This window comes from Limulus polyphemus, unplaced genomic scaffold (genome assembly GCF_000517525.1).
Source record: "Limulus polyphemus unplaced genomic scaffold, Limulus_polyphemus-2.1.2 Scaffold184, whole genome shotgun sequence".
In the NCBI taxonomy this organism is placed as follows: domain Eukaryota; kingdom Metazoa; phylum Arthropoda; class Merostomata; order Xiphosura; family Limulidae; genus Limulus; species Limulus polyphemus.
The window spans coordinates 3948-22196 of record NW_013665794.1 but is presented as its reverse complement, the minus strand read 5'-3'; the positions used below and the strand labels follow the sequence as shown (position 1 = coordinate 22196).

General features: G+C 35.7%; 1 protein-coding gene across 3 annotated transcripts in view; it reads left to right on the top strand.

Moving 5' to 3' along the window:
• The window catches only part of LOC106478142 (phosphorylase b kinase gamma catalytic chain, skeletal muscle/heart isoform-like), a 64277-nt gene extending 46498 nt beyond the window's left edge, over positions 1 to 17779 (top strand). For all 3 annotated transcript variants that reach the window (XM_013938658.2, XM_022381677.1, XM_022381678.1), the window contains 4 exons: positions 7931 to 8011; positions 8549 to 8590; positions 13576 to 13692; positions 14455 to 17779. In XM_013938658.2, coding sequence (XP_013794112.1) covers positions 7931 to 8011; positions 8549 to 8590; positions 13576 to 13692; positions 14455 to 14598 — 384 coding nt within the window. In that variant the 3' untranslated portion in view covers positions 14599 to 17779. The remainder of the gene's footprint in view (positions 1 to 7930; positions 8012 to 8548; positions 8591 to 13575; positions 13693 to 14454) is intronic.
• Positions 17780 to 18249: the final 470 nt, after the last annotated feature.

The window sequence follows — 18249 nt, the reverse complement described above, 5'->3', positions numbered from 1 at the left end:
CAAGCCACTTGTTGTTATTAATTTTTTTTTCCTTGTTATATGTTACTTCAGTTTGTATCTTAACACTTTTACAATCATGCAAACACTACCATTTCCATCCATTTTCCAGAAGTAGTGCAGTACACCACAGAAGTGCTTTATTTTCATCCCCAAGTACACCCGTTCATTCAGGGTGGTCGCTTTCTGCTTGGTTTGTTCTTTGTGCACCTACACTGGCCCTCCACTTTTGCAATGTGGGATTCTAGCCTTTTGTGTGAGAGGAGGTATGTCTGTTTCATAGACTGAAATGTATTTCCGATAGTCACTTACCTCCTGTCACACCCTTCCACCCCACTAAAATTGCTGTTTTTATTCTAGTACTTGCCAATTCTCAAATGTGAGGATTGAGTGAGAATAGCAGAGGGAGCTAGCTGTGTTGTTATAGGTGGTGCAGTACTATTGGTGGAGAGTATTCACATGATATGTACATGTTCAGAAATGGCAAGAAACTGGTGGAGCATAAAGACTGGTGCACTGATTACTAAAAATTCTTTTAGCAATGCTTAGAGGGCAGACAATGATCAAGGTAGCTTTTGTGTAAGTGGAGGCAAGTACCCATTGGAAATACATTTTCAGTGTAAGAAAATGCTAACCTTTCAACATTACTTTTTTAATTGATTTCACAAATTTTCAAATGAATTAACATTGGGACATTGGACTGTCCATTTCATAACTTGTATATTATTAGCTCTTTCTTTCATGTCCAGTTATCTGTTATTCAGAAGGATAGTATATATTGGGTCATTATTCTGTTAAAATTCAAAGCTAGGACCACATGGTTCATGCATGGTGAACAAGGAGAGTGTGATACTGCTCCTATTTCATACCATAATCATCTGTCTTGACAACATATTTCACTGTTGTAGTACAAAAAGATTCCACTCTTTTCATTACAAATCCACCACCACCACATTTAAAGTTCTCACTGTCATGTCTGAATAAAATACTCTCCTAGAGTTTCTGAGTTTTTCAGTGCATCACACATTGTCTCATTTCCTCCTCCAATACTTGGGATTCTTTGTAAAATTTATAATGCTTAACCAAGTTTACTTGTGAAATATTGGACTTTTCTGGTTGCATCTGCCTTTGAACAGCTCTACTGTTGATTCTAACACCTTGTATATTCTATGCTTCTTCATTTGTTTCTGGAGATAACCAGTTCCAATATGGTACTTCCCTCCCTCACAAGATTAACTATTTTCGTTCATTGCTACCCCTATATGCAAAGTTTTTATTTATGCATGCCACAAGCCTTCTGCTCCCCCCCTATTGGAATCAAGTGATTCCAGCATGTCTCACGTAAATCATCATGCATCATGTTTCCACCAATAGGAGCATAGTACACTCACGTGACACCCTCTATGCACCTCTACCAAACTACCACTTCTCGTTTGGCAGCACTTGTACTTGGACATTTTTTTTGTCATTCTTTATTGTTTCACATTCGTATATACTCAGGAGTTTGAAATTTGCCTTCATTTATCCCAGCTTATTCCAGTTGCATTCTGAAGCTAATGTTACCACTTCTGGGGTCACACCTACGATAGTACTATCTCACAGGTGCGGGCAACACAGCGTGAGTTTTTATCGGTGTTTATCCTCCAGGAGATTGAACATTAAAAAGGTCTGCCTCTTTCTTTGGTTCTCACCCACAATTCCTCCTGTAGATGCTGATGCTGTTCAGGCAGATGGAGATATTGATAGCCTTTTTCCACCACTGGATTTCAAGTGTTTGGTTCTTCATTTCCATTATGTAGGCTCCATTCCCAATATGGAGATTCTATGTTCTTTTTGCATGTTTATGATGGCTTTCATTCACGTTATTCCACAGATAGTTTGTGCTCTATTTCGTCGGGAGTTTGATTGTCTACTGTTCAGACTTTCATCAGACCTCACCTCGTGCTTCATGGTCCACCATTTGCCATACAGTCCGCTGACTTTGGAAAGATAAGATATTTTACAATTTTATTGCTAATATTATTATCTGTAACTTATTGAATTTCAGAACATACGCATATTTAGATTAATTAATACTAAGTTATGTTGCGATTTTATGATTCTTTTTGTGTCTTGTGTCTTTTTTGGGGCATTGCTACTATGGGTGGCACCTGTTCACACTTCATCTCTTTTCACGTATTAAGTCTGCTCTTTTGGGCCCCCTTGCACAATATTCATATCCTTGCATGTCATGTTCTGGGTAATCTCGCTCAGATTGCAGTTTGTTTTCTCATCCCAACACATTCTTTCCATCGGAGTGGTCTCTCGATTCTCTTGTTTTCTAGTGGCTTTGTCTTCTATGGGATTCTCCCCACATAGATCCATTTACTACATCTCTTAACATCCCATTATCTCTAGCTAGGGCTGTTGATGCCTTTGGCCAAAATTGGTCCCACAGGTTCCTGTATGTTCATCCCCCCCTATCCTCTTACTTCCATGGGTGACTTCACTCATTCTTACCATTCTGTGTTAAGACCTTCTGATTGCTCATTAATGGCCAACTCAACTGTGGTTTCTGTGCTCTAACTTTTACCTCTACTGTCTCTTCCTTTGTCTCCTGCCCTTCTTCATCCACTTCGTTCGCTGGTACTTCATCTGGACATTCACATTGTTCATCTTCATGATTGGCTCTTATTCAGTCCTTGGTAGGGAGATTGGGTTTATACCTGCAGGTAGCTTTCTTTTAGCTTGTTCCATTTGCTCTTCTTCAGTGGACATTTATTGGTGTAATGGAAAGTGTTCTGCAGTTAATCTACAACTCAGGGATTTCCCTCACATTGAAATCTTGAGTCTCGGGTGGCAGAATTTCTCCCCTGGTTTTTCGACCATAAGTCTTTGGTTCTCTCGATCTTAGGTTATCGGGCAGCCTTGTCCCATACCTTCATTTTTTCCCAATACTGTGGAGCTTTCTCCTCTATGCCTGTGTGCATCGGAGGTTGCATTTGTTTCCCATGATGTTTCTCATACATTTTTCCCACTCTCTCTTCTCCTTTATCCAGATCTTTACTTCTTACCCAAGACATTGGCAGCTAGGGGAGGTAACTCCTCCTTTTGCCTAATTCTCGTCATATCATTTCTTTCTTTATCCTCGTCCCAATTTGGATCGACTCCTGTGTATGGTCTGTGCTCTTAATTGTTCTATTGCATATGGTTTCTTTTCGTGGTGCCTGCTCCCACCTTTTTATTCCTCGGCAGTTTTCCTCGAGTCAAGATCTTTCTTCTTCTGCCCTCACCAATTGTGTTTGGCTTTTGATCCTTTGGCTTACTCCCCTTTATTGTCTTCTTCCCGAACTTTGTTCCAGGTGTCTTCTCATCAGATTCGATGTCTTTACCTTTTTCCTGGCATTTCGTCTTCCTTGGCTATTTTGGGCACTCCTACATTGGGGCATGAGGACTATACCTAATACGTTCATCTCCCCTTATCTACACCATATCGTGGTTTCTTCCTCATCAGGTTTTCGTCTATCACTTGTGACCATTTTTCATACTTCATTGCATCTCAAACTGGGTAAGTTTCTATTTATTATTTCTTTCTTTTCAGGGGCCCTTGCTTTATTTTTCATTATTTGGATCCCGCTTCATGGTGAGCAGTGCCTGAGCAGGTATCCTTCAATTGAAATCTGCACTGTACAGCCATGTTGAATTGCACTCTCTTCCATGGCTTTGCAGTGCTCACCGGATATTCCACAAGATCGCTTGAAGGTGAATAACCTTGTGATGTTTTTGCTTCATAAACATGCCTGTTCTGTACCTAGCTGCTCATTCATGCCATGCCTTGATTGAATAAAGCAGTATGGTTTGCTTTTCAAAATAGGGTTTCATGGTCACCCATTGCACTGTCTCCAGTGGTGGCATTCCTCCAGACTCTCCACCGCATATTCACTCTCCTTTCTTCTAGTGGAGTGTGGGAGTTCTTACCACTTTCCAGTTCCAAGCTGCTGGAGTGGTTGACTGTGGAGACACTCTCCTGAATGGGTTCCACAAAAAGATGGCTATAACCATTCAGTCGAAAGTAGGGCAGTGGTGTTCTTCTGATGTAGATGAGCTGTTGCCTCTAGAGGAGTTGAGCCGTCACCTTGCTGGATGATCTGGCCTCCTTATACCACTTGCATAACCACTGGATTTGAGCCATCGAAAATGGAGTTCATCCCTTTCATTCTACTGCCCTGTGGCCTGGTGTTGGATTTAGAGTGAATCAATCAACATAGGTCCTCACACAGATTTTGGGTTGTGTATCTTCCTTCCTCGATTTCCTCCATCTCTGTTAAGGGTCACAGTGGTGGTATGTGGGATTGTTGCGATTCTATCCTTGGCTATCCCTTGTTCTCTCTTCTTACAGGAATATTATTGCCGTTTGGAAAGTCCCAGCCTGTTTCATGGTTGGGGAGTTGATTGTATGCAATAGACATCCTTTCAATACTGCATGTCACGTTCCCAGATTGATAGCTCAGAGCTAATCCTTGTGTCATACTCGGGAATTGGAGTGGTTCTCAATTCCCCGGTTCTTGGGTTTGGAGGCGAAGATGGTATGATCCTCAGCCTACCCTCGTGCAGATGTCAGTACCCACAAGGAAGTTTTAGATGTAGTTGATTTACCGAGTACAGTCTGCCACACTCTAGCCACTCTACATCCAGGAGCGCATCCTTGTTCACCCACTTTTCTCATTGTGGGATTGAGTTACAATATCTTTCTCTGGTTAGGATCACTTTCTAACCACATTCTCTCCCACTCAGATGTGCTCCTCTCATTTTCCACCCTGATATCTTACACATTCTACACATGAGCAAAGAGCATACCTGGCTTAGAAGTGGTGCGGTTCCCCTCTTCAGATCTGTCTCTCTCATCTAAGGAGGTATCCTTCAGACGCTTTTGGGGGTACATATGTTCTTCCCTCACACTGGTCCTTCCTCCTAATCAATATGGGATTCTAGCTAATCTTGTGAGAAGAGGGAAGTACTGTATCAGAAGTTGTAATTTTCCTATACTGAAAATGTATTTCTGATAGGTACTTCCCTCTTCTCACCCTTCTTCCCCACACACTTCCAGTGCTTCCGTTTTCTGCCAAACTTCAAAGTGATAGATCAGTAGAGGCACATAGAGAGAAGTCACATGCATCACGTGAGTGTAGTATGCTCCTATTGGTGGAGACGTGATGCATGATGATTTAAATGAAAGACATTGGAATCGCTTGATTCCAATAGGGAGAAGCAGAAGGCTTGTGGCATGTGTAAATAAAAAGTTTGCATATAGGGAACAGCAAAGAACAAGAATAACTAATCTTGTGAGTGGAGGGAAGTACCTATCAGAAATACGTTTTCAGTATAGGAAAATTATAACTTTGAAGAATGACACTTTTCTCCCATCTGATTGTGTGCGAAGATGTCTCTTCTAATATTGCAGCTGAAGTTGTATAAACTACACCCTTTGAAACACAAGGTTTTTGAACAATTACACATTTGAGTTTTTATTATGTAACCCAATAATTTGTGCTTGTTTTTTTCACTGCTTCATTATAAATTACATTTTTCTGTTTTATGCAATCCCCCCCTCAGTGAATCAGCAATAAGTCTGAAAATGAGGTTTCAATACCCATGAAGGACACAGCACAGATAGTCCATTGTGTAGCTTTGTGCTTAACAACAAACACACAAACTTTTTAACTGGGTATAGTTTTTTAAAATCTTTGGATGATGTTGCCTCTGTACTAGTTATACACTATAGTTATTTCAATTGAAAAGTGTTAATGATTGAAGACAGGTGTGAGAAAAAAATGTATTGTTATGAAATTGTATCTGTGGAAGTCCACTCAGTCCACATTTCATCGTGTTCAGTAGTTGATGTGCAGTCCTAACGAAGTAATATTTATGAAATGACCAATTATTTTTGTTATAGTTATAAAGTAATCTGTGTAAAATGCAGAAATACAGCAAAAAAGTTGCCATTAATATTGTAGTCCCCCACTGAGTCAACAGTAAGTTTCTAGACTTAAAATGCTAAAATCTGGAGTTCAGTCACCCACAGTGAACAGAATACGGATATTCCATTATGTACTAAAAAGCCAACAACCCACTCTATCAGTTCTTATAGAACAATTAGTCCTCATTTTGTGTGTGTGTTGTTGGGCTCAGGCTTATGACCAGTATTGTAGGAAATTGTACAATAAGTATATAAATCTATATATACACACACACACACATACTGAACATTGACGTAGAATATGTATTTGTTCAATTACTGCTTATTAGGAAAATGTTTTTATTATGCCACGTATGTGGTTTTGCTTTGAATGTGTTTTGTGAATCTATAAATGTTTCTGTGTGTGCCTTTTTCACATGTTCCCATATTTACTGGTTTAAGTCGGGTTGTTTCATAAGTTGAACCTTTTGTTCAGAAACTAGTAAATTGAACAATGTAGTTATTCTAATTATGTATTACTTTTTGTACAGGTACGTGTCGTGAAATCAAACAAAAATTAGAAGTGCATTTTTCTAAGACTTGTACATGAGATACTGCTAAAAGTCAGTGGGCCTACTTGTATTATTGTAGCATGCACACTAAAAACATAACCATTTCTTCAACAAAAGATAAGAAATCTTAATACAATTTTTGTAAATAAATTTTAGATTTGATTAGATTTTATTCTTCTACATAAATTTTTTTTTTCATTTTATATCATCTATTAATATTTTTCTCTATAAAGTGTAGACTTTACTCCACTTTGCCAGTAGAGAGAGTTGAAACAGTTGTACCTCGTAACAATAGACTTTACTCCACTTTGCTAGAGGAGAGAACTGATACAATCTTATCTACTAACAATAGACTTTACTCCACTTTGCCAGTGGAGAGAGCTGTTACAATTCTACCTACTAACAATAGACTTTACTCCACTTTGCCAGTGGAGAGAGCTGTTACAATCCTACCTACTAACATTAAGCTTTACTCCACTTTGCCAGTGGAGAGAGCTGTTACAATCCTACCTACTAACAATAGACTTTACTCCACTTTGCCAGTGGAGAGAGCTGTTACAATTCTACCTACTAACAATATACTTTACTTCACTTTGCTAGTGGAAAAAAAAAAGTTGAAACAGTTGTACCTCTTTACAAAGAAATTCAAATGATTTTTCAAAGTTTACTATGATATAAAAACTTGATTGAGTGGAGCTGTCTAGAGAGATTAATTAATATTTAATCTGTTTTTGGATTTTTTTCTCTATTTTTAGTAAAATTACTACCTGTGAGAACTAAGGATTGATTTATTCTTTTTACTCTTCATATTCAATTGTTTTTCATTTCTGGTCATTTCGTCACTAGTTCAATTGTAATGAAACGAAAGGTAATTTGTTTTTCACACGAAAACAAAACAAAATATATATACACACATTTGTACAGTATATTGGAAGAGAACAGGAAAAATGAAAATATAATCACTATCATAGGGAGGCTATCCACATGCACAATTATTTTAAGAAACATAATAAGCAGTTGTCTTTTTTAGATAATACAATATTAAGTGATTCTCACCATGTAAATTAGATTCTCCAAAAATCTTCTGTCAGAAACAAGCATAATATTAAGCCAAAAATGTTAATATGGAAATTCCATAAAATTCTAATTAATAAATGATCCAAGTATAAATGTGATTAATGAATTTTTAATTTTATTTGAGTGCAATAATTGTTTGAGCTCAAAATACTTTGATTTGTCCTTACATTATATCTATACTAATGTTTACATGTGTTTTTATATTTGTATCTGTTTAATGAGTGTTTTTTTTTGTATTTTAGTTATTGAATTCAACTGTTTTACAAATAGTCATCATAGAACACACATTGCTTGTTTATTTCATGAGGGTAGTTTTGTTTTGCTGACAGTCATAATTCTTCTTCTGCAGATACAACAAATGCTTGTTGCAGACCCAAAAAAAAGAATAACTGTTTCAGAAGCTTTAAAACATGAATTCTTTCAAATAATAGTAAGTAGAGCAAGTTTTTAACTTTATGAAACTAATATGTTTGAAAATAGCTATTCTTCCGACTTTTATTTTTATTAGTTACTAGTAAACATTAAGTGTTTGAACCTCTGAAATGCTTTAAATGCTCTTGAAAGTTGGTAATACTGGTCTGTAATTTACTCTAAGTAATCATTTTTCTCTATGAATCAAGACTCCTAAGGGATTTACTCTTAAGTGATCCTTTAATGTATAAGAAATATCAAATTATATTTGTATATAATGGCTATCAAATAATATTTCATATTAATTTTGAATACTCAGAATTTTCAAAACTAAGTAAAAACTACCTGGAAATTATGTAATCCTTTGATGAGAGTAAATACTGGCCTGAAATAGAAGAATGTATTAATGTGTGTCAAATGTGTGTATAAATCTAGCTTACTTGTGGTGTGTTAAATACAATTCAAACACTGTACACAAAACATAGCTTTGTTTTAAAGTACTCGTGTTACCTGTAATTTTATATCCATCAATTAAACTTGTGTTGTTCTCTATTAGACAACAAAGGGAAGAAAATTTAATGCAAAGAAAACATTTCAGGTAAGTGATGTTTTTACTTTTATTGCAATGCTGTATGGTTTCATAGAACCTCTTTTGTAGTAAATGAACATAAGATCGATAATACTTGTCTGAAATAACAAGAAATTTACAGATAACTATAAACAAAACTAAAATATTTCTACAGAATATAAACAGTTTGTAAAATTTGGATTTCAGCTCATCCAATGTAATTTTTACTTTTGAAACTTTCAGAATGATATGATAAAGAAAGTTTGTTTTATCTGCAACCTCTTGTTTTCAAAGCTAAACATTCTGCTATCTAGCCATGTAAACAATTCATACATTTAAAATTGTAAATCAAACATTTGTTCATGTGTGTGTATGTCATTAACTTAACTTTTCATTAAGTTACTTTGCAATTAGCATTTTTCCAAAACATACTTACCTCCGCTGACACTATAACCATTTCTCAAACTCCAGGGTTTTCACTCTTTGCCCATCTACGCATTGAAAACACTTGCTTCAGTCTTTTATACCCCACCCGAATGCCCTTGGCAAATTCTAATTTGCAAAATTCTATATCAACTTCAATGAGGTAGAGAGGGTTGATCCCATTCTTCCGGGATTTTATTCCTGTTTATTTGTTGTACCAAAGAAGATTGGCATCCAATCATCGATCTATCTCGACTCAACCAGTTTTTAGATGCTCCTCGCTTTACAATGAAATCTTTTCTCAACCTACGATGGCACTTTGTGCCAGGGCTCTGGAAGACCAAGTTTGATGTTACCGATGCTTATCACCATATTCCCATAGTGAAATCTTCCCAAAGGTTTTTCAGATTTATGCACAAGGATCAGGTGCTGTAGTTCAGTGCTCTACCTTTTGTTCTTGCATCAGCACTTTATGTCTTCTGCAGAGTTGTTCAAGCTTTTTCTCGTCATCTGCATTCCTTGGACCTGTGTACACATCCTTATATGGATGACTGATTCCTTCTGGCACCATCCCATCAATTAACAGAACAACACTCTCAGATTCTCCTTTCAGAAGCCACAAAAGCAGGCTTTCTTATCAGACTGGAGAAAGCTATTCCATCACAGACGCAATATCTCTGCCACCTGGGTGTGTTTTTCAATACTCACTTAAATCGTGCTCAACCAACTCCTATCAGGCTTCAAGCCATGGAAAGAGCCATCATTATTCAGGAGCAACATCATTGATTGTGAATGGTGGTTGGATCGGAACAACACTACCATTGGGGTACCATCATTCCTAGATCCATCTGTTCACAAACACATCTTTTCAAGGATGGGGAGCTTATCTTCAAGGTCAAAAATTCCAGAGTATTTGGACAGAAGACGAGTCTACCCGCCATATTAATGTTCTCAAACTCCTTGCAGTACACTGGCAATGATTCAAGGTCTGTCTCTCTTGAAGGGAAAAATTGTTATGATACATTCTGACAATTCCACGGTGGTATCTCAGATTTCTTGTCAAGGAGGCACACATTCTTGAGACCTTTGTTTTCGTACCTTGGATCTTCTTTACTGGGCTCATTCCCAATATATCAGTCTTTTAGCATGTCATGTTCCAGGAGTAATGAAGTTAATTGCAGATCCCTTGTCTCAACCCAACTGGATTCTTCCAATGGAATGGATGCTACGTCACAAGATTTTTCAGTAAATTTGCTCTCAGTTTGGGTCTCCAACGGTCAATGCCTTTGCGACTTATTGGAATTCTTTACTGTAGTTGTTTTGGTCTCTGATACCTCATCCTCAAGTGTTGGCAGTAGATGCATTCAGTCAGGACTGGACAGGTTTACATCTGTATGCTTTTCCCCTGATTTGGCTATGTCCTGGGTTCTGACTATGGTTTGTTCAACTCTCTGTCAAGTTCTCTTGGTTGCACCATATTGACCAGCTCAAAAGTGATTTTTGCTTCTTCGGTATCTGCAGGAATGTCCACCTCTACCTCTTCCACATCAGCAGTCTCTGTTGAGACAACCTCGATCAGATATTCTCCACCCATATGTTCGGAAACTCAATCTTCATGCTTGGAAGTTATATGGTCCTTTACCCGACATAAGAGTTTTTCTTCTAAGGTTTCTCTGTATTTAACTAAATCTCTCCATAGGCCAACAATGGCTGGTTATCAGTGGAAATGGAATACTTATCGTCAGTGGTGTATTAAAAGGAATTTAAATCTTCTTTATCCTAAAGTATCTACCACTTCCCATTTTATAACTTGGTTATTTGAGAAGGGTCTTGCTTTATCTATGGTGGATTTATATAAGGTATCCTTATCCACTATATATTTCAGTATTCCAAATATTGGAAGGTTTTTGAATCCTCAGTACTATCAGGTCTACTCAAATCCTTTCGTATTCTTCGACCCAAATGATCTTTTCAATTAACTGAATTGTAATTTTACAATTGTTTTACATGTACTGTCTCATCCTCCCTTTGAGCCCTTAGCTTCATGTTCTTTATTTCACCTTTCTCTTAAATTGTATTTTTTGTTGTTGTTGGCTTGTGAACATTGTCGGTCGAAATTGTTTGCAATCCATGTGCATCGGACTCTTTACCATTCCACATTTGTCTTGCTTTACCCCAATAGGTTTTTCTTCCCAAGACTCTGGCAGCCAGGGAAGGGGAAAGATCCTTCTTACCAATCCATTTGCCAGCCATGTCTTACCTTTATGACTGCTCTGATCCTGATCATTTGTTATGTCCTGTTAGGGCCCTTAAGTGTTGTGTGGCTCATACTAACTCATTTTGAGGAAGTAGGAATTGATTGTTCATTCATTGGATTCCTTCTGTTTCCCATGATTTATCTCCCATTACCATAACGAGGTGGCTTCGTAAATTGATTCACATGGCCTATAATGGATTATCAATACAGGAGAGGAATCTTTTGCATGTCACATCTCACCAGATTCTTCATATCTCTACGTCATTAGCCACCCAGTTGAATTGCCCTCTGGAAGACAATGTGTAGGCTGGTATGTGGACTACTCCTAATACTTTCCTTTCTCATCACTTACATGATCTAGCAGTTTCCTCTTCTGAGGGTTTTCGACTTCCCCCTGTAGCTACTTTGACCACATCTGTTAGATTTTAACCAGAGGTGAGTATTTTCCTCAATCATATACTCTTTTATTTCCAGGGTCCTTTTATTTTTTATTGGATCCCACTCTGTGGCAAGTGTTTCCCAGGCAGGTATGCTTTCTCTTTTCAATTTCACACTAGCAACCACTTTCACTATAATTACTAGAGGTTGCAACAGGTTCTTTCAAAATGGGGTGTTCCATAAGACCATCTAGGCACCTACCAGATGATTTTACCATATTATTGTGAACTGCCACTCATGGACTATCATAAGTAAAGCTAAAGGGGATCCTGCCCGTCCCTGCCGATCTTCAGGTTGAATAAATCGGGGTTGGTTTACTTTTAAAAATGTATGGAACTTAGTTTACCTATTGCACAGTTTCCAGAGCACTGTTCCTCAGAACTCCCCAACACATATTACCACCTTAGACTTTATTAGTGGAGCTCCGGAGTCCTTACCACCTTCAGTTTCCAGTCTCTAGGGTGGTGGACAGAGTAGTTAAGTGTGTTCCTCCTCTCTTGGAGAAGAGGGCGAAGTTGGGAGCCCTCCTACTTGGGTCCTTGGATGTTTTTCCCAGATGTCAGTAGGAGTAGCACCAACCTCCACGGAAGCCTACTCATAATTCTGGTTTGACACAAAGCTATCCAGTTGGGGGTGCATGGCCCTTCTCTTTGATGAGTGTCGGTTTCATATATTGTTCATGGAAGGAGGTCCACTATCTCCTCATAATTCCGAATGCAAAGTGGTTCCATCCTAGGTCCTTGGTTGAGCACAGGTTCCACATCCTCTCCATAATTCCAGGGGCAAGTGGAATACTCCACACCCACTTGGATGGGGAGTGAGGATGAATGTTCATAATTCCAGATTGGATGAGTTCTGTTCCTTTGGTTCAGTACGGCATACACGATCCTGTCATTCGTAGCCTGGAGAGTGTTGCCTGTTGTACTACTTCAGGTGGAGGAGAAAGTTTGTACACTTTGGTGTTGCTTACTTTCTCGCCTGATTCCGGTGATGTGAAACTCATCACTCTATGGCTACAGGTTGGGATCCAATCAAAAGTGTGTGTGTATATATATATACCACAACCCCTTAATTCGAACCCCGAGTTGTGGGACTTTGGCTATCTGGATGGGGCTGTCCTATACTGATGATTACTTTTATTCTATTCCACCTTTGATAGAGGAATTGAGTTCCAGGTGAAGAGCACACCTGTTCTGGATGTAGGGCAGTTCCTCCACTCTTGTACCGTATTTATCTTGGTACACTCCTGTTCTATACAGATGCTTTCTGTATTATTCATGCCTGCACCAGCCCCTCCACCTTCTCAGTGTGGGATTCTAGCTATAGTGTCAGCGGAGGTATGTTTTGGAAGTTAACATTTTCCTAAACTGAAAATATATTTCCAATAATACTTACCTCCGCTGACACTCTCCTGCCCTACCTCCCCACTAAATGTCAGTTTATGTCTTGAATAAGTGATTACATTATCTGAATGAGGTGCTTATATACAGTACCTAGATAGAGGGCACATTGAAGTTGATGGAGAATTTTGCAAATTAGAATTTGCCAAGGGCATTTGAGTGGGGTATATAAATACTGGAGCAAGCATATTCAAAGAGTGGAAACCCTGGAGATCAAGAAATAGCTATAGTGTCAGCAGTGGTAAGTATTATTGGAAATATATTTTCGGTTTAGGTAAAGGTTAACCTTCAGAAACGTAAGAAAAAATCTCTTTGCCGTGATATCTTAAGGAGAAAACAAAGATTGTAAGAAAGTTCATCTGTCATGCATTGTTTCTATTATTATAATTGTTTTCATTATTTTAATATTCTAGTGCTTAATCTCTATATGTATGTTTGTTTTCCTGTGATTTCTTGAACACTAATTTTTAAAAGGATTCTTGTGTTGCTTTTTCTAGTTTGGAATACTATGTGTACGGGCCATGGTGCGTCTCAAAAGACTGAAACATACCCCTGAACCTTTATCTATTGACGTTGCATGTAGTGACCCCTATAGGATTAAAACTCTTAGAAAGGTAATTTTTTCAAAATGTCCAACAAACAGTATTTGTATTATGATTAAATGTTTTGGGTGAATATTTTTGTAACTCTGATTATTGATTATGTATCCTGTCTAAGATAGATACATTTATAAATGTTAGTGTGGTTTCAGAAGTTCTTTTTGAATACTAAATAGAATTCAAATCGTTAAAATAAACTTACTAAAACAAACATTATAAATCCGAAGAAGTATTAGGAAACTGAATCACTTACAAATCAGGATTTCTGTTTAAATTGTGTTATTTTCTTTGTTTACTTTTGTAAATCACCCATATTTCCTTTTTTGATGTGTGAATATAGTTTGTTTTTTAACATTTTTCAAGTAACAAATTTTCAAATTGTTTCTTCTTATTCTTGTGTGATTAAAATTAAAAAGATTTTTATGAAGAAAAATCTCACGAAGGTAAAATTTATGAATTTTGTCTCAATATTTTGTTACTGAATTGTCTTAAAATTGCAATTTGTAAAAAGAGGCATTTTTCCTCACTGTTTTTTCACACTCCTTGAGGGATATTCCATAAAATTATTGAACAAGATTACTTGAAATGAAAACAAGGAATAATCTGTTGCTCTTTCTGTCCTCAGTTCATAAGAAACTGATGAAAAAAGTGTCTATATATATTTCAATTTGTTCGTGAAAGAATAGATTAACATTATTCTTGGAATGGTTATTCTTATTAAATTGTATCAGTAAGAATCAGACAAATACACTGACAGTTATGCTTCCATTGCTTCAGGTTATTGATGGCTGTGCTTTCCGTGTCTACTGCCACTGGGTAAAGAGAGGAGAAGCCCAGAATCGGGCTGCACTCTTTGAAAATCGACCAAAGGTAGAACTAAAACAGATCTATATCAGTGCAATGAAGGCTACAGCAACATAATGACATAGGTGACTTTAGAAAGAGATCATTAAATTGGTTTCACTTGTTTTGACGTGTTTGTGTGTAGAATTTCTTCAGCCAGGAAAGTTAAAATCTCATGAATTTCCATGTTTGATGTTTACTAGTGTTTAGGAACATGCCTGAGAGTTTACCTAAAACATAATATAGCATGACTAGGTTGCAGTGCTACTTCAGTTTTTTACTTAAATTTTGTACTGTACCGTATTTTCATATCACAAATCTACAAGATTAAACTTAAATTTGACAGTTTCTGTGGTGTGGTTAAATACTTGATAAAATTGTAGTAGTTGCACTTATTGATAAATGGTTTTTGTATGTGCTTTAATTATCTATGTTAACTTCATATATTACCAATTATTAGATTGCATATTATTGCCTCTTTGGAGGATATTTGAAGTGTTAAGGGTTAGAATAAACTTAAAATATAAGAACATACTCAGTTGAAAGATGGCAATAAATGGTTAAAATGTCACTTGAAAGGGCAAAATGTTGGTGTGATGTATATCTTATTGTGATATTTATTTTATGTGTAAATTTTGTTTTTTATACAAATATAAACTATGGGGCCAAATTAGGGCTTTAGTAAATCTTGAAGTGAAAGCATATTTTGTTAACGATTGATCTTTTGTTAAAATAACTTAAAGGTCTAAAACTTATTTCTCTGAATTATTCTAAGAAGAAAAAGATCAATGGCTAGTCTAGTATTTAAAAAAATGTACTAAAAACTATAAAATCAAGTTATAAATCAAGCAAAAGGTTTACAGTGATTAGTAAAAAGAATTTAATATGTTGTTAAGATTTTAAGATTTTAAATTTGAGTTGTCACTGTTTTCTTTGTCTGTGGTATTTGTTTGTACTTAAAAATTGTTAGTTTCCTTTCTCAAATTCTGGTCTTTATGCAAAAAGTGTTAAACAAGGGAAGGAGTGCTTTGTTCAAGAAGAGAAAAATTAATGTTGTTTTTCTAAGGTGTGACAAATTAGGTGTTTTTGAGAAGTAGGACTAAATTTATTAACTGCTGTTTTATATGAAATTGAATGGTTGTATCCTAGAAGGCAAAGCATTTGTAGAGTTAGAAGTTATATAAAATGCTGCTGTAATATGTAAAAACTCCATACGTTATAACAACTGTTAAAATCAACTGATGCTAATGTAATAGTTATTACTCTTGATATAGTTAACTTTTGAAATATGCTGTTAAAATTATGTTTTTCTCTGCACATATATAGATATTCATGTCTTGCCCAACTGTGCCTTAATTTCTGTTAATTTTGTCATATCACAACTTTAAACAACTTGTTATAGATCACAAGATTCAAATTTTCCTGGGTTAATTCTGTTGAATAAGAGATTTATTCTTATTGCATAAAATATTAAATGTTTTCATTCAGTATGTGAACCTTATTACTTTACAAATATGTAAGATTTCTGGATTCTTGTGTCAGGGAATGGGAAAGTCATCATAGTCACTGGTAATTGAGCAGATATAGACTAAATTCTTGAAGAGCTACTAATATAAAGTTTGTGCTGGTGTTTAAGAAATACATTTTTTTTTTCTTTTAATAAACTTTTAATATACAGTAATTACTATGTTCTCCTTAGTTTTGAAGTAGATTTTATTTCTTCATGCCTTGGAGAAAGTAGGAGTCTTTAAGTATAGTGTAGCTATAAATCTAACAGAGCAGTTTTCTTGTAGCCTTATATTTCTTAAATAAATCATATGAAAAATTACATAAAATAAATAAAATGTTATTGAATTGACTTTACTTAAGATAAAACTATTGGAACATTATTGACTGAATGCAAAGTTTACCTAAAAATGAGTAGTGTCAAGAAACATTGTGGGTATATGAGTAGTGCACTTTAATTTTCTAAAATTTCCAGCTACTTGTGCACATTTCAGTGGCTGCAGCATGCTTTAGTCAGATTGAGCAGCATATTTCAGTTTTCTTTACTCTTAGAAAGAGTATAAACATTATTTATACTCTTTATTGTTTAGACTGAGTGGATTAAAAAAAAGTTAAAGCATCAGATTTATCTTCTGGATTTACTGTTTTAGTTGTAGTCTTGTTATTGATTACCTACATTGTTATATAATACTACAGAAATTTGTAATTAGGTAGTTAAAATTTATTTATTGTTTACATAAGAACTAGTTTTTCCAGAAACATTGAAGAGCTGAAATTTTAAATTATAAGTTATTATTGTTCATTTTAATATGTTCGGAGTTCAAAATTATTGTTTGACCATGATTGTTCATCAAAGAAAATAACTTTAAAAAGATAGAGTAATTTCTTGATTCTGTATGTATATTGTTATAGAGATTATAGTTGTGCAACATTTTAGCAGTGTGTAACTTGGTTAATATTGTAAGAAACAATTTAAGAATTCTAATGGTCTGGGTATATTGGTGCCACTAGCACCACAGGAGAAAGAAGACAGATGATGTCATATGTTGAAGCTTCAGCTAACACAGGCACTTGTAAGTCTGTGTATGATAATACTTTGTTATAGAGGCTAATTGTGATGTGTCTGTCATAGAGATGGTGAAGATACAGGGTAGATATAGTTTTCGGTATGTAAATCTAATTCAATTAAAAGAAAATTTGTGCATTGCTTATCAACAGGAGGTATCAGCTATGAATGGTGGGGCAAGAGAGAATCAGTACAAATACAGTTTGTCTCATGTGTTTTTTTTTCTTGCAGTGCAATTGAAAAGTTGTTTATGCTTAAATTGGCATATTTACTTAGAACATGATGTATCTAAAAATAAATATGAACCTAAGTCTATCATTCCATTCACCATTTGACACTGAGTCTTTACCAGTTTTATAGAAATCCACCCCTCATCAATAACCCTAGAGAATGCTACATTTTATTTTTAAATATTTCTTTTTCTCACCAAAGTATGCAATAGTATGAGTAAAACACTTTACATTAAATCCTACAAAGTGCTACATAAATATAGGTTCAGTGTGATGAGTAAATAATAACCAAAAACATCATACATCATGATATAGCTGTATTCAGTAGCTATCCTTGCCACATGTTCTGTTTTTATAGTAAGTTACCATTCTTATGTTTCAAAACCATAATAGCTGTTGTTATGCCAAAACTAAGCAAATTAGCTACACAAATGACATAGAATATTTGGATGTGAAATATCTCAAACTTGACAACTATAGATTTGTTTTGCAAGTTTCTGATATTGTACAGAACAGGTTTAAAAGTCTCAACAGCATTGTACAATAGTAGAATATGAAGTAGTTGTAGAAATTTATTGTTCTCATTGTATAAATGTAACTTGTACTAGTTGATACATTTCTCAAATATATAACTTCCATAGCTAGATTTTTATATAGAATGAAAAGTGCAAAAAACTGGTATGATGTTTTTAGAAACTGTATAAGAAGGTATGGTGATATTGACGTGTCTATTTATTTATATCATTATGAATTAGAACAGTATTGGAGAACAAAGGAATATGCATAATATGTCTAATGAAGTAATTATTTATTAACATCATAGATACTTGCCTGATCAGTAACATGTTTTTTGTCCATTTAACTAGTCATTAATTAGACAGTTTTATACTGTTCTCTAATCAACCAATCCATTTTTGAAATATTGTA